This window comes from Gouania willdenowi, chromosome 6 (genome assembly GCF_900634775.1).
Source record: "Gouania willdenowi chromosome 6, fGouWil2.1, whole genome shotgun sequence".
NCBI lineage: Eukaryota > Metazoa > Chordata > Actinopteri > Blenniiformes > Gobiesocidae > Gouania > Gouania willdenowi.
Window position 1 is genome coordinate 62,020,913 of NC_041049.1, and position 13,042 is coordinate 62,033,954.

General features: G+C 34.2%; 2 protein-coding genes across 5 annotated transcripts in view; one reads left to right on the plus strand and one right to left on the minus strand.

Moving 5' to 3' along the window:
• The window catches only part of ccdc33 (coiled-coil domain containing 33), a 96,886-nt gene that overhangs the window by 69,081 nt on the left and 14,763 nt on the right, over positions 1-13,042 (minus strand). For all 4 annotated transcript variants that reach the window (XM_028450934.1, XM_028450930.1, XM_028450932.1 and 1 more), the window contains one exon: positions 4,211-4,332. The gene's annotated coding sequence lies outside the window, so the exon portion shown is untranslated. The remainder of the gene's footprint in view (positions 1-4,210; positions 4,333-13,042) is intronic.
• The window catches only part of stra6 (signaling receptor and transporter of retinol STRA6), a 25,724-nt gene continuing 15,511 nt past the window's right edge, over positions 2,830-13,042 (plus strand). Inside the window, 3 exon segments of the mRNA XM_028450935.1 lie at positions 2,830-2,958; positions 11,382-11,733; positions 11,736-11,767. Coding sequence (XP_028306736.1) covers positions 11,701-11,733; positions 11,736-11,767 — 65 coding nt within the window. The 5' untranslated portion in view covers positions 2,830-2,958; positions 11,382-11,700.

A 13,042-nucleotide genomic window follows, 5' to 3' on the forward strand; every position in this document is an offset into this window, starting at 1 on the left:
GAATCTCAGCTTTAAGATGAGTTGAATTCCAGCCTTTGAATGTTTTCACGCACAGATTTTTACCAGTTTTTCCTCCCAATGTGCATAACTACACCATATGTTCCCCCAGATCATAAAACCTTTCAAAATAAAAACTAAAGACAATATTTTTTTGTCTTAAAATTCTAAAAAAAATATGAGATTTTAGACAACGTTTCAAATAAGGTTTATTCGGGATTTTGTTATTTCAGTCTCCTGAACATAAGATTCAGCATTAGAATACCATGACTACCACATTGTCAAAGTGTTTCATCCTGTAATTCAGGGGTGTCAAACTCATTTTAGATTAGGGGTCAAATACGGAGATTTTAGGCAGAAAAATGAGTAAATCATTATTGTTGTGCTCTAGTTTACACTTTCACGTGTAAATAAATGATAAAATATGTGCGGCACATAAAATATCAAATATTTCAGTCCCTGCAGGATATTCACTTTGAATTTATTTGATTTTGTGACCAATTTTTATGTATTTTGGGGAGATTTTGTGGAATAATTTGAAGGAAATTGCAGGATTTGTGAAAAATGTTGTTAATTTAACAATTTTGGTGTGTGTGTGGGGGGGATGTGGGCATGTGAGCTCTGCTAACATTGTAGAATTTCATTGAATTTGTGTATTAATTCGTAGATATCGGCAAATGAATAATTTGGTAATTTCCACATTCTGAGTTTTTAAGCTTCCTGCTGTGTGCCAAATTGGATGCCCTAAGTTAGTGGTTCTCAAACCTTTTTGGCTTAAGTACCCCCTTTCTATTACTTTTGAATGCAAGTACACCCTTTGCCTAACTACAACATTTTGCTCAAAATACTATGACAAAACAACTATAAAGCATAATGATGGAATGAATGAACGATAACTTACAAAAAAAAAAAAAACACATTTTGTAAATAAGTGGAATGAAACGGTATTTAGTGCTTCCTGAATAGATGTATTTCTATAGTTTATTGTTATCTGAGACCAAGACTGATCCTTGTATTTTCAGTTCATGTTCTAGTCAAGATCATTTTTTATCATCATTTTGCGTATTTTGTTGTCATCGGTCTATTCTTTTTATTATTCAGTATTTTTTTCTCGGTGTGTTTTTGTGTTGTTGGCATTATCTAAATTATTCTCTCTCAGTGTGTGTTTTTGGTGTCGTTTGGTTGTTTCTTATGTTGTTTTGTATGTTTCTCTGTTTATTTTGTGTATTTTTTAGTGATCTTGTGTATTTTTCATCTCATTTAGTCTGTCTTTGTTGTCATTTTGTGTGTTGCTGGTAATGGTAAGTACTTCTTCTCTATAGTGTGTGTGATTGGTGTCATTTTGTACATTCTGTTGTCGTATTGTGAGTTACTGGCAATATTGAGTGTGATTCTAATTTTTTTTACATAAAAATAAACAAAATCCTATATTTTTAATGCTTTCATTTGTTAATTTTCCTCTCTGTTTCTCAAGTACCCCCTGTAGTGCCATCGTGTACCCCGTTTGAGAAGCACTGCTCTAAAGGGCCGGATTCAGCCCCTGGGCCTTGAGTTTGACACGTGTGCTGTAATTGGCAAAATGCATATGACTAAATGCACATTTTCATCTTTCATATTTCCCTATTCATCATGAGCCTGTATAGGTATGTACTGTATTAGCAGTGCACACAGGTCTATCCACATACATTAACTGTACTGAATGGACACATATTTGTAATCTACAACATTAATTAAAGCAGTTTGAACACAGTTAAAAAAAATCAAAGGTACTAGTGTTGGAGCAGAGCAGTGGAAATATGTGCACAGTGACATCATCGTTTCTGAAATGTCTAACTGGCCGACCGCCTTCAGCCTGACTGCAGCTGTCCACAGTGATAAGCTATTCTTTCATGTTCACGTGTCTGCACCACAAACACGCACAAATCCAATTAGGTTCTAATTGAGTGTTACAAGCCTCATTTATTATGACAGAGTCAGCATAATGAACTAGTGGAGAAAAATAACCTTAGCAATTAGGAGCTCCAGCACCTTAGAAGATAGAATTTAATACTAAGCCGTTTTTATTGCTATTACTTAACTAAATCAACTTTATAGTAAAATAATCAATGCTAAATCAAGAGCAATTAAAAAAAAGCTGTGTTGTATAGACCTGGTCAGAAAATGACGGCAAATTGTAGTAAAATTATTACCGTACTATTTCTACTTACACCAAGGAGGTTGTATTTTCACCAGGGGTTAATTATGTGTTTGTTAGCAGGATTATGTCAAAAGTACTTAAAGGATTTTTACAAAATTTTAACCAAATATTTACCTTACACCAGTGGTTCTCAGCCTTTTTTTTTTTTTTTTTTAAATTGTGACCACATTTTGATTTCAAGAATTCAGGGTGAACCTAAACATTTTCTTTTTCTAAAATTAGTTTTTGATCATGTTTTTTTTTAATACTGCTCCACAAATACATCTTTCCAATATTTTATCGTCCAACTTCCTGTTGTTCGTGTTCAGTATTGACAAATACTGTAGTAAATGTAGGAGATATATAAACTAGTCTTTCTGGGAACTACAACTAAGCAAGGTTATAAATAGTCATAGATCATCTTTCAATCATTCCAATAATCCTCCGTTTATGATAACAGTGAGATACAGTTGATTTGTTGTACTCTTTTCACTCATCTCTTCACACAGCTACATTGATTTATAGCAACAACGAAAAACCACAAGATGAAATCTGACCAATGTTTCACAACAGTATTTTCATCATGTTTGCAAGCAGCAGCAGCAGCAGGTTTATGATGTCAGATGAAAACAGATAGAGAAAGTTCAAAGTCCCCACGTTACACTGCACCAAGTGTCCAGGGCTAAAGGAAAGATACTCATATCAGGACATGTGTGTGAAGTTATGAGGATTATTTTCATGTTTAGTTAATAAACTCAGACACAGAGCTCACAGAAATTCAACAGGTAAGATTCTCATTCTTAATTGTTTGATGGTAAATTGTGGAGCCGCGCGGGGAAATGAGCTCTAGTGTTATTGGCTGAGCTACTGGACTTAAATTAAATTTTATATTTTAAATGCTGATGCCAGTGTGTGTCCTGCAGAGTGACTAACATTATGGGGTGCTGAATGTAATTGTGATTTTGAAGATTTAGCTCACTTTTACTCTCACATTTAGCCAATTTTTCTTTCATTTGAGACAAAAATTCATGTAAAACAGCATGTTACACATCATTGAGAAAATTGTGTACACATGAAAAATACATCTAAATGGAAATATTAAGTCTAAATGTTGAATCTAAACGTTAAATGTTAATCTAAATGTGAAATCAGTCGCTAAGTGTAAAGCTAAATGTTAAAATTATACAAAGAGGGCGGGTCAGCGCCTGTCGATCACAAGGCCCCACCCACACTCCACACATCGCACCACTCACTGAGCTGTAGCCAGGGTGTGGGCGGGGCCTTGGGTTTTTAAACATTTAGCTTTACACTTGGTGACCAATTTCACATTTAGATTTATTTGTCATATTTAAACGTTTTCAACAATGAAATAGAACATGCTGTTTAACATGAATTTTCTCAAATTAAAGAAATTAGTGATTTAACATTCAGATATAAATTTAACATTTACATTTATTTTTCACGTTTACACACTTAACAATGAAATAGAACATGCTGTTTAACATGAATTTTCTCAAATTAAAGAAATTAGTGATTTAACATTCAGATATAAATTTAACATTTACATTTAGATTTATTTTTCACGTTTACACACTTAACAATGAAATAGAACATGCTGTTTAACATGAATTTTCTCAAATGAAAGAAATTAGTGATTTAACAGTCAGATATAAATTTAACATTTACATTTAGATTTATTTTTCACGTTTACACACTTTTAACAATGATATAGAACATGCTGTTTTGCATAAATATGTCTGAAATGAAAGAAAAATGAGCTAAATGTTTGTACATATAACAGACTGCATTTCTAAAGCCTAATGTTTGTGTGCTGGTTGCTTTAAGTCCAATCACTGGAGGTGTTTAGGTGCTAAAAGACTACTTGCTACATTTTAAGCGTTTTAGTGCTAAAATATTAGTGCAACTGATCACGAGCCTCCCTGTGCTACAGCCTAACCACGTGTGGTCGGTGAGTAGATAATAATAAAGTCTATAAAGAGACAGTATGAGAGGAGGAGACAGGTGGACAATACTCACCTGGAGCAGAACGATCATTGCGGCTGGAGGTTGTCTTTGTTCTGCTGGTTCCAGCTCCATTTCAAAGGCTTCATTTGTGTCTGATGTTCGTTTGAAACCGGATCTGGTGTTTGGTTCCTCAGCTGTGATAGGAGAACAATAGTCCGTTCTACATTGTTGTTGCACACAGCCACAAACCCTGAATACATTAGAAATATATATTTGTAAAAAAAAAAAAAAAACTAGTGTATTAAAGGGCAGGGTATTATTAAAAATGACGTTTTAAGATATAGTTACAGGGCAAAAACAGCCACGATAAAATACCGGGTGAAGCTAATTATCTTTAAATCAAGGCACCTGTTGGTGAGGTAGTTTGTGTATTTACCATTGAGCCTGGAGCTTTCCTTCTCAACGCAGAATATAAACATAAAACAATCAATACAATATTTGAGCTCCTTTATTGTCACAGGTTGAAATGAGTAAGACGCAGACAAAGCTTTAGTATAATTCTATTGGTTCAAAAATTATTAATTTGTCCACATGAAACCACCTATTGGCCAAAATGTGTATAACAGGCATCTTGATGACGTAAGATCTAACTGTATTTTTATTGTTAGTAAAAGCAGCTAAATTTATTTAAAACACATTTTAAATTATTGTAACTATTTTTTGTATTTTTTTTGATGACATTAAGTCATTTGTTTGTATCAATATAGTAGGCTATGTATTGAATATATGGAGTATATGTTAACACTATATCATACACATACATGCATCATACAAAATCCCAACTCCTTATTAGAAAACAGGACATTATCCCAGTTTTTCTTATTTTCTTTTCATGAAATGCCTGACAATTACTATACCCTAACTATAACCATAATTGTAATCAAAATGTTTGTTAAAATTACATTGTTTTTGTTTGTTTGACACATTTTTTCTAACAAGATGTTGTGATTTATCCAGTGATAGCATGTATGTAAGCAGCAAAAATATGTACAAGTTTAGAGATTTTATACAATTACATTGTTTTCACTTTTGAATGAAACTGTTCCACCTTCTAAAATGTGTTCTTTCACATGGTGCTGATGAGGCTGTATACTCAAAATCCCATCCCAACAGCTAACTGGGATGATTGTCATTAGATTCATTATTTTACTTCCAAATCTGTGCTCTGATGAATCCTATTAACTGTTACATCATGATGCTATGTGCTCAATAACAGCATCATGGATGCCAGATGGGATGAGATCAAGCTGATTGGTCGCTTGGCTTGTGTGCCAAATAAATGGAGACACTGTTGGGGTTTGCCACTAAGCTAAGCATTACAGAAACACCTTAAAAAAACAAATCAGTCCTGGCATTTTGTGTCTAGACCAGCCCACTATCTACATAATCAGAAACACCATGTAGAAGCTGTTATTAAGTCAGTCATACTCAACATGTGGCTTTTTACGTATTAATTTTAATTATTATTTCCCCAGAAAAACCTTAAAAGGTTATTACCTTTTTCCTTTGCAACTTTTTTTGTCCCATTTTTGCCCCCTTTGATACTTTTTTCAGACTTTAGCTTCCTTTTGCCAATAAACATTTTTTTTTTCATATTTTTTTGTTCATTTTTGCAAGTTCTTTTTGACACTTTTATCACATTTTTGTCCTTTCTTTAATTTTTGTTGACCACTTTTCATCCAAATAAGCAAACTTTTGCCCAATAAATACTACTTATTTCATTTTTCTTAGCATTAGCCTAGCATTAGCAATAACCTAGTGTTAGTATTAGCATTAGCCAAGCATTAGTTTAGTATTAGCCAAACAATAGCATTAGCCTAGCATAACAATAGCCTAGTGTTAGCAATGCCGAGCAATAGCATTAGCCTATAATTAACAATAGCCTAGCATTAGCTTAGCGTTAGCATTTTTTTGCCCATTTTTTAAAGTTCTTTTTACCACTTATTTCCTTTTTTCCGAGCATTAGCCTTGCATTAGCATTAGCCAAGCATTAGTTTACTATTAGCCTAGCAATAGCATTAGCCTAGCATTAACAATAGCCTAGCGTGAGCAATTGCCTAGCAATAGCATTAGCCTATGATTAACAATAGCCTAGCAATTGCATTAGCTTAGCGTTAGCATTTTTTTGTCCATTTTTGCAAGTTCTTTTGACACTTTTATTAAATTCTTGTCCTTTCTTTAATCTTTGTTGGCCACTTTCCATCCAAATAAGCTAGCTTTGCCCAATAAATGCCACTATTTCCTTTTTTTCCTAGCATTGGCCTAGCATTAGCATTAACCTAGTGTAGCATTAGCATTAACCAAGCAATAGTTTAGTATTAGCCTAGCAATAGCATTACCCTGTAATTAACAATTAGCCTAAGCCTAGCATTAGCCATACCATTAGCATTAGCCTAACAATAGCACCAACCTAGCATTAGCTTTAACATTAGCTTTAGCATTAGCTTTAGCATTAGTTTTAGTATTAGCATTAGCTTTAGCATTAGCATTAGCTTTAGCATTAGCTTTAGCATTAGCTTTAGCATTAGCAATAACCTAGCAATGGCACGAGCCTAGCATCAGTACTAACCTAGCATTAGCACTAACCTAGCATTAGCTGAATATTAATAGTACATATTATATTAATTAATATAATATGCTTCCTACATCCTCACTAATAAATCAAGACAATTCGTTGTTAAGTGTTAAAATTGCTAAAAGGTAAAACAGTAAAAGGCACAAGCATGTTAAAACCTGAGTCACAATATTGTAGAGTCTGGATATAGAAAGGTATAGACATGTAAAAATTAGATGTTTTATATAGATAAATGTTTTTGTGGTTACAAGTTTAAACCCTGGAAACCAAAGTGAAGATGAAGTTTCTTGTCTTATTGTAATGTCGTCATCCTTGTTTTATATCCAACTTATTTTATGTAACATGCTGGATCCTGTTCCAGTTTAGTGCATGGCTTAACTTAACTGACTCAACTTAACTTAACATCCTTGTTGTTTGTTCGTGGGAGGAAATCTGAAAACCCACAACACTGAGAGAATAAATTCTGTCTCAAAGCGTTTTTGACTGTAGCAGGGCATGAACCCATGACCTTCCAGCTGTGAGGCAGCACTGCTAACCACCACAGTAATGAAATTCTCATTCACTTCTATTTGTTTTTACAAGGCTCCCTCTTGACGTACCACCTACTAACTGGTTTCCAGACCCGACTGATACAAATGAACTGTCTTCCTCCATCAAACAGCCTCTCTGTGATGTAACTGTTCAAAGCATTCTTTGTTCACTGACCCTTTTTATTTTTTGCCGAGCTGCTTTTTTTCTTCACGAGCACATTTGATTTGGTGGCTTATACTGAGCTTGAGAAACCTTCCTTTTTTTTTTCTCTAGAGTGTTAGGAGAGAATTTTGGATGTGTTTTTACGGTTGTAATCTTGTGTAAGAGCGTCTGCTGACATGGACGGCAGTGTTGCAGAACAAGTCTCAGGAAAAGCCTGTGGACTTCCACACACATGCACACATGCATAATAGACAATAATCAAAGATCATTTTGGTTTGGATTACTTTTAATACGGAATTATTTTAGTTTTTATTACATTTATTAGTGAAAATCAGTAAAGCAGGGCATTGACAAGACCTTTGACCTTAGTTATTATAACATTTAGATGCCTGAGCAGGTCTTATAGAACAATCTTATGATCAATAATCAACCTAAGATCAGTAAATTAGATCTTAGTCTCCGGATTATCTAAAACTAAACATTTTTAAAGACAATTTGTCTTAATTCATTCATTTGTTTATCATAAATAGACAGATTGTATTAATTTATGCAATTAAAATGCAATTGTTATTTTTTAATATAGGACATATTCTTCCATTAATAATAGGGCTGCACAATTAATCGAATTTTAATCGTGATCACGACTTTGGTTGCCATGATTAAATAAACCTGTTGTTTGGCAATATTTACATTTATAATCTGGACTCTGCACTCTGTAATAGTTTATTCATTCAGTTAGCCTATGATGTATTTTAAATTATTGGGTAATTTTTATTTTTGTATTATAATTACTTTTTAAAGCTTAATTTTCCACTATAAACTTTACACATATTGTTTAAAATTGGTGTGAAATAAAAAACTGTTTTTTTTTTTTTTTAAGTTTGTTTTATTTGCAATTTATATTAACAACTTACAAATGTAAAAAAAAAAAAAAAAAAAAAAAAAGACAATTTAACTAAGGGTAATTTTTTATTTTTTATTTTTTTTTACCAAATATGATAAATAATTGTGATTATAATAGTGGCCACGATATTGAGCAAAATAATCATAATTACCATTTTTGGCAGTAATTGTGCAGCCCTAGTTAAAAATAAAATGTAATACTCAGAAATAAATCAATCTCCTCTTGTTTTCAGGCTGTTTGGCTCAAATCCTTTGATAGTTATTGGTCTGTCTGTCTGTCTGTCTGTCTGTCTGTCTGTCTGTCTGTCTGTCTGTCTGTCTGTCTGTCCTGGTGATAAATAAATGTGTTAAATGTACTAAAATGTAGCATACTTTTGTGTACTTGAAGCCTTGCTAATCATAAATATACTTTAACTGTGTCTATGATTAGTTAACTTAAAGCATGCTATTTTGGAACAACTAATTTTGTACGAAATATATTTTAATTGTAATTAAATTATAACAAAGTTCAACTTGAATTGTATTTAGTGTATTTTTATATGCTAAAGTAGAGCAACTTAAAGTGTTTTTAGTTTGCTTTAAGTAAATGACTTAAAAATGTATTCATGTATGCTAAATTATTAAATTAATAAATGGATTGAAGTGCATGTTCACAGCAATACTATTGAACACTTTCCAAAAAAAATTTTTTTTAAGGTACAAGATAACTAGCGTATTGATATTAAAATATGTACTTCTGAAATATGCTGTCAGTGTATGATAAAATGACAGTTTTAAGCATCAATTTTAAAGTGTGTAAAAAAAAAATGTGTAAAAACGAATTTCAAATAAGTATACTTTACACAAATTATTAAGTAAGTAAATGATCTTTATTTATAGAGTGCTTTTCACAGGTAAACCACAAAGTGCTTTACACAAATGTCAGTATCATCCCATCTAAAGAGACCATAGAAGAACAGTAACAAATAACATGGGAGACAAGAACGGGAGAACTGTGGGTCGCCAAGGGCAAAGGAGGAGCCCCGTATTTAGATGAAAAATGTGAAAACAACATAAGGAGAGGTGAGGGGGAAAAAAGCAGGTTATGAACCGAGTTCCTAAAAGGAGAAACAACGTACAGAACCAGGAAAAAATTCTTAGCTACAAAAACACAGATAACACACAATCACAGTCACATAAATGTCATATAAAGTAAATTTCAGGAAAATATTTTTCTAAAGTGTAATAGACTACAATTGTTTGGAGTGTGTTACAAGTCTTTTTCCGTGAACATGTGATGTTAGTATACTTTTTATATTGTTACAAAAAAGACAATTTGTGTACATTTTCAATATACAACTGAATGTTTAAATATACTAAAATACAATAAAGTATTTTTTTTCACCAGTGGTGTCTGTCTGTCTGTCTGTTTTTCCACTCTCACTAAACTTTCACTTAGGTGTAATTTTCATCTGACAGAAAACACCATCAGCATGAAAAACCCTTAAAAAACGATAATGTTTCTGTCCCTTGGGCATCCTAAAAGCTTCTATTGTTGCTACTGTTTCATTCACACATCACATCCACATTCCATGAAATGTTATTCATGTAAATTACTTCTAAAATTGTTCCTCCGCTACTTTGAAATGTTGCCAAATCCTGTGGTGGTGATACCTGCTGGACTGTAATTGCTCCCATTTGTCTCTGCAAAATCTCATGTTCACTCTTATGTACAGTAGAGGTGCTTCTGAAGGTTTATCTGACAGGATCAGTTACAAATCTTATTCAATCTTGCTTGTAAAGATAGCTTTTTGCATTTAAAGATGCAGGCTGCTCATGGGTTTAGTTTGGCTAACTTTTTAATAGTGTAACTGAACCGTGACAGATGGGAACAACATGAGAAATTCCCTGCCATCGATGTGGGACAGCACACGGATGTCTCATGGCTTTGGGGGGGGTTTATAACTCCACATTTAACCAGATTTCATTTATGGATATTTATTTGTTCATCCAACATATACAATTCAATACAAAGAATTAACATTCATTTAAACAACCAAAAATGGAATGGACTGAAGCAGTAACTGCTTATCGGAGCCCATTTCCAAACAGCATTATACAGTATAAAAAACAATAGAAACGACTGAATAACAGTGCTATTCATCAGCTTATCAACTTGTGCTTCAATAGGTGCAAAGCGTTTAGTTTTTTTAAATAATTTTTGAACATTTAACACCATAAACAGAAATGCATCTTCTTGACTTTGTTCAAAAATATAAACCCCTCTTAAATGATAGGCAGTGGCAATCCGTACGGTTGCCATATCAATATACCGACATTCTATTCGTACGTAGCGCCCCTCAATGGCCAGTTTAGGTCACGTGACTAAGACTAAACCTAACCGTACACTAACCCTAACCCTAGAAATTGTTGCGATATACGGTAATAACCTAATCCTTACCCTAAACCTAAACCTAACCTTAACCCTAAACATTTTTGCAATATAGGGTTATAACCTATTGTCTATTCGTACGGCAACCGTACGAATAGACACTTTCTAAATTATATTTTGCTTCTCTTAGTTTAAAAAGTGACATAATACCCAAAGGAAGGCTTTTATTCTTACTTGGAACACATTCTCTAACACTTTAACCTTATCTTAAGTTTTATTGTTTTAGATTTTTTAAACAGTTTGTTAGTAGGTGTCCGGAATCCACTCAATGTATTATTCTTAATGCTCTCTTTTGTAATTTCATTAATGGATGAATATATGTTTTTTATATGTTGTTGGCAATATAAGAGATAGATGAAGCAACTCAGACGCTCTCTATTTAATGTACTTTTATTTTATGTAGAATGTCAATAGCTTTACATATTTTTTTTCTAATATTTTCCAATCCGGTCTACCAGGACCAAAAGCACAACACCAAGAGTCGATGTAATCCTTCTAAAGCTGCAGGTGGCCCTCCAGATTGGCTGTCCAGATCTGCACTTTTCTCCTTGGTTTCACACAGTGCCCCCACTCTTCCTTAGGTTCCTGGTGTGGTGGCAACCCTCAGCTGAAAAAAGGCCTTTGCAGGGTGGAGGCAGTCGCTGCAGCCAGGACCTGTCGCATATACTCTCAGCACCACAGTGGGACCAGGGCACCTGAATACAGAGTGCAAAGGAAGTATAGTAAAAGGAGCCCGCCCGGGACACCTCTGCAGCAGCAACCGAGTTCATCGTGGGACCTGGAAGACCCTCTGACCTGCTGAGATCAGAGGATAGCAGCGACGTGTTACTACTGATTGAGTGTCAAAGATCTCACATATCTCCTGAAAGCTGTGGGATCTGTTTAAAAGGAGGAGACACAATGGACTACGAGGACTACGAATACCCAGACCTGGGTCTCCTCCGCCATCTAAAATTGAAACAGAGTAGTGTATTCCTCACACAGTGCATATTTTTTTCCAAAAAGGCATAATTTGTTCACTTTAGCTATAATTCACAATCTGAAATGACGCCTGTAGAGATTTTACCATAGTTACTTTATACTTTACACTTCTACTAAGTCTGGTTTCAGATGTTTTTTTTGTTTCAACATTGGTGTATTTTTATGATACAAAGATGCCAGTTTGTCTGTAAACTCCTTGCTTTTTTTTAAAAAATATATACTATAATTATATTATTATAATTGTTTAAAACAACTCATAAACAGGCACGTTTCTCGTTACAAGAATCCAGATAATCTGTATTTAAAGTGTTTGAAAGTTAGATATGTTGTAGTATCTAAAAATGTAAGAATGTACTGAAAAATGAAGCGTGGTAACAGAAGCTTGTGTTTCCATTTCCCTTGTAAATGGCGCAAAATCTAATAACGCAATAAGAACTGGTAGTGGAAACACCTGAAATTGGAAAAAACACTCAAATATAGCTAAAAAGTTTTTACTCTTTCATGAGAAATGTGTCGCAAAAAGCGCCATGGAACACTTTTTCCACAAATACACGTGACGTACCTGGTCACATGATCACTTCTCTCTGAGAAAACATGGCGCGTTACATGTGGTCAGAATAGGAGACCCGGACATTTCTTCGCGTTATACTTAAATGACTACCGCCACACTAGACGTGAAACAACACAGAAATACAGAGTGTTGTTAGGAGGTTTGGAACGTCTATCTTCCTGCAGCAAAGACTTGCGGGATGAGATTTCACGGGAGTTACGAGGCTCCTCAATGGAAACACGTTCAAAGCGCTAATACACTTAGTCAAGATTTAGAAATAAGATGATATGGTTGCTCTGTTTAGTTGAGAGATATCTGAGTGCAGAAGGTTCTCCATGAGAAGAACATCTACGCAAACTCACATGTTTGGACAGGAAAGGAACTACTGAAGCATATATTCTAAAAACAATAATCCTTATGTTTCCCAACATGGAGTGGCTGTTGCACAAAGCTTGGTGATTCCAACCCCATGACCAGGCATTCCTGCTCGTCTTGTGCACAGGAACGTGAACATAGGCATTTGTTGTTTCCTGTGTCACGCTGAAACCAATCCGTTTAAATACAAATCTCTGATGTCAGGCCTCAATCACAGTTTCCCAGCTACAAATGGTCGTGAGAGTTGTTGTTGAGCGTGCTTTACTGAAGGCCAACTCAGTGACTCAAAGCTTTAAGCCTTCCATTGTTTATTTTGTTGATGTTTGATGATTTGTT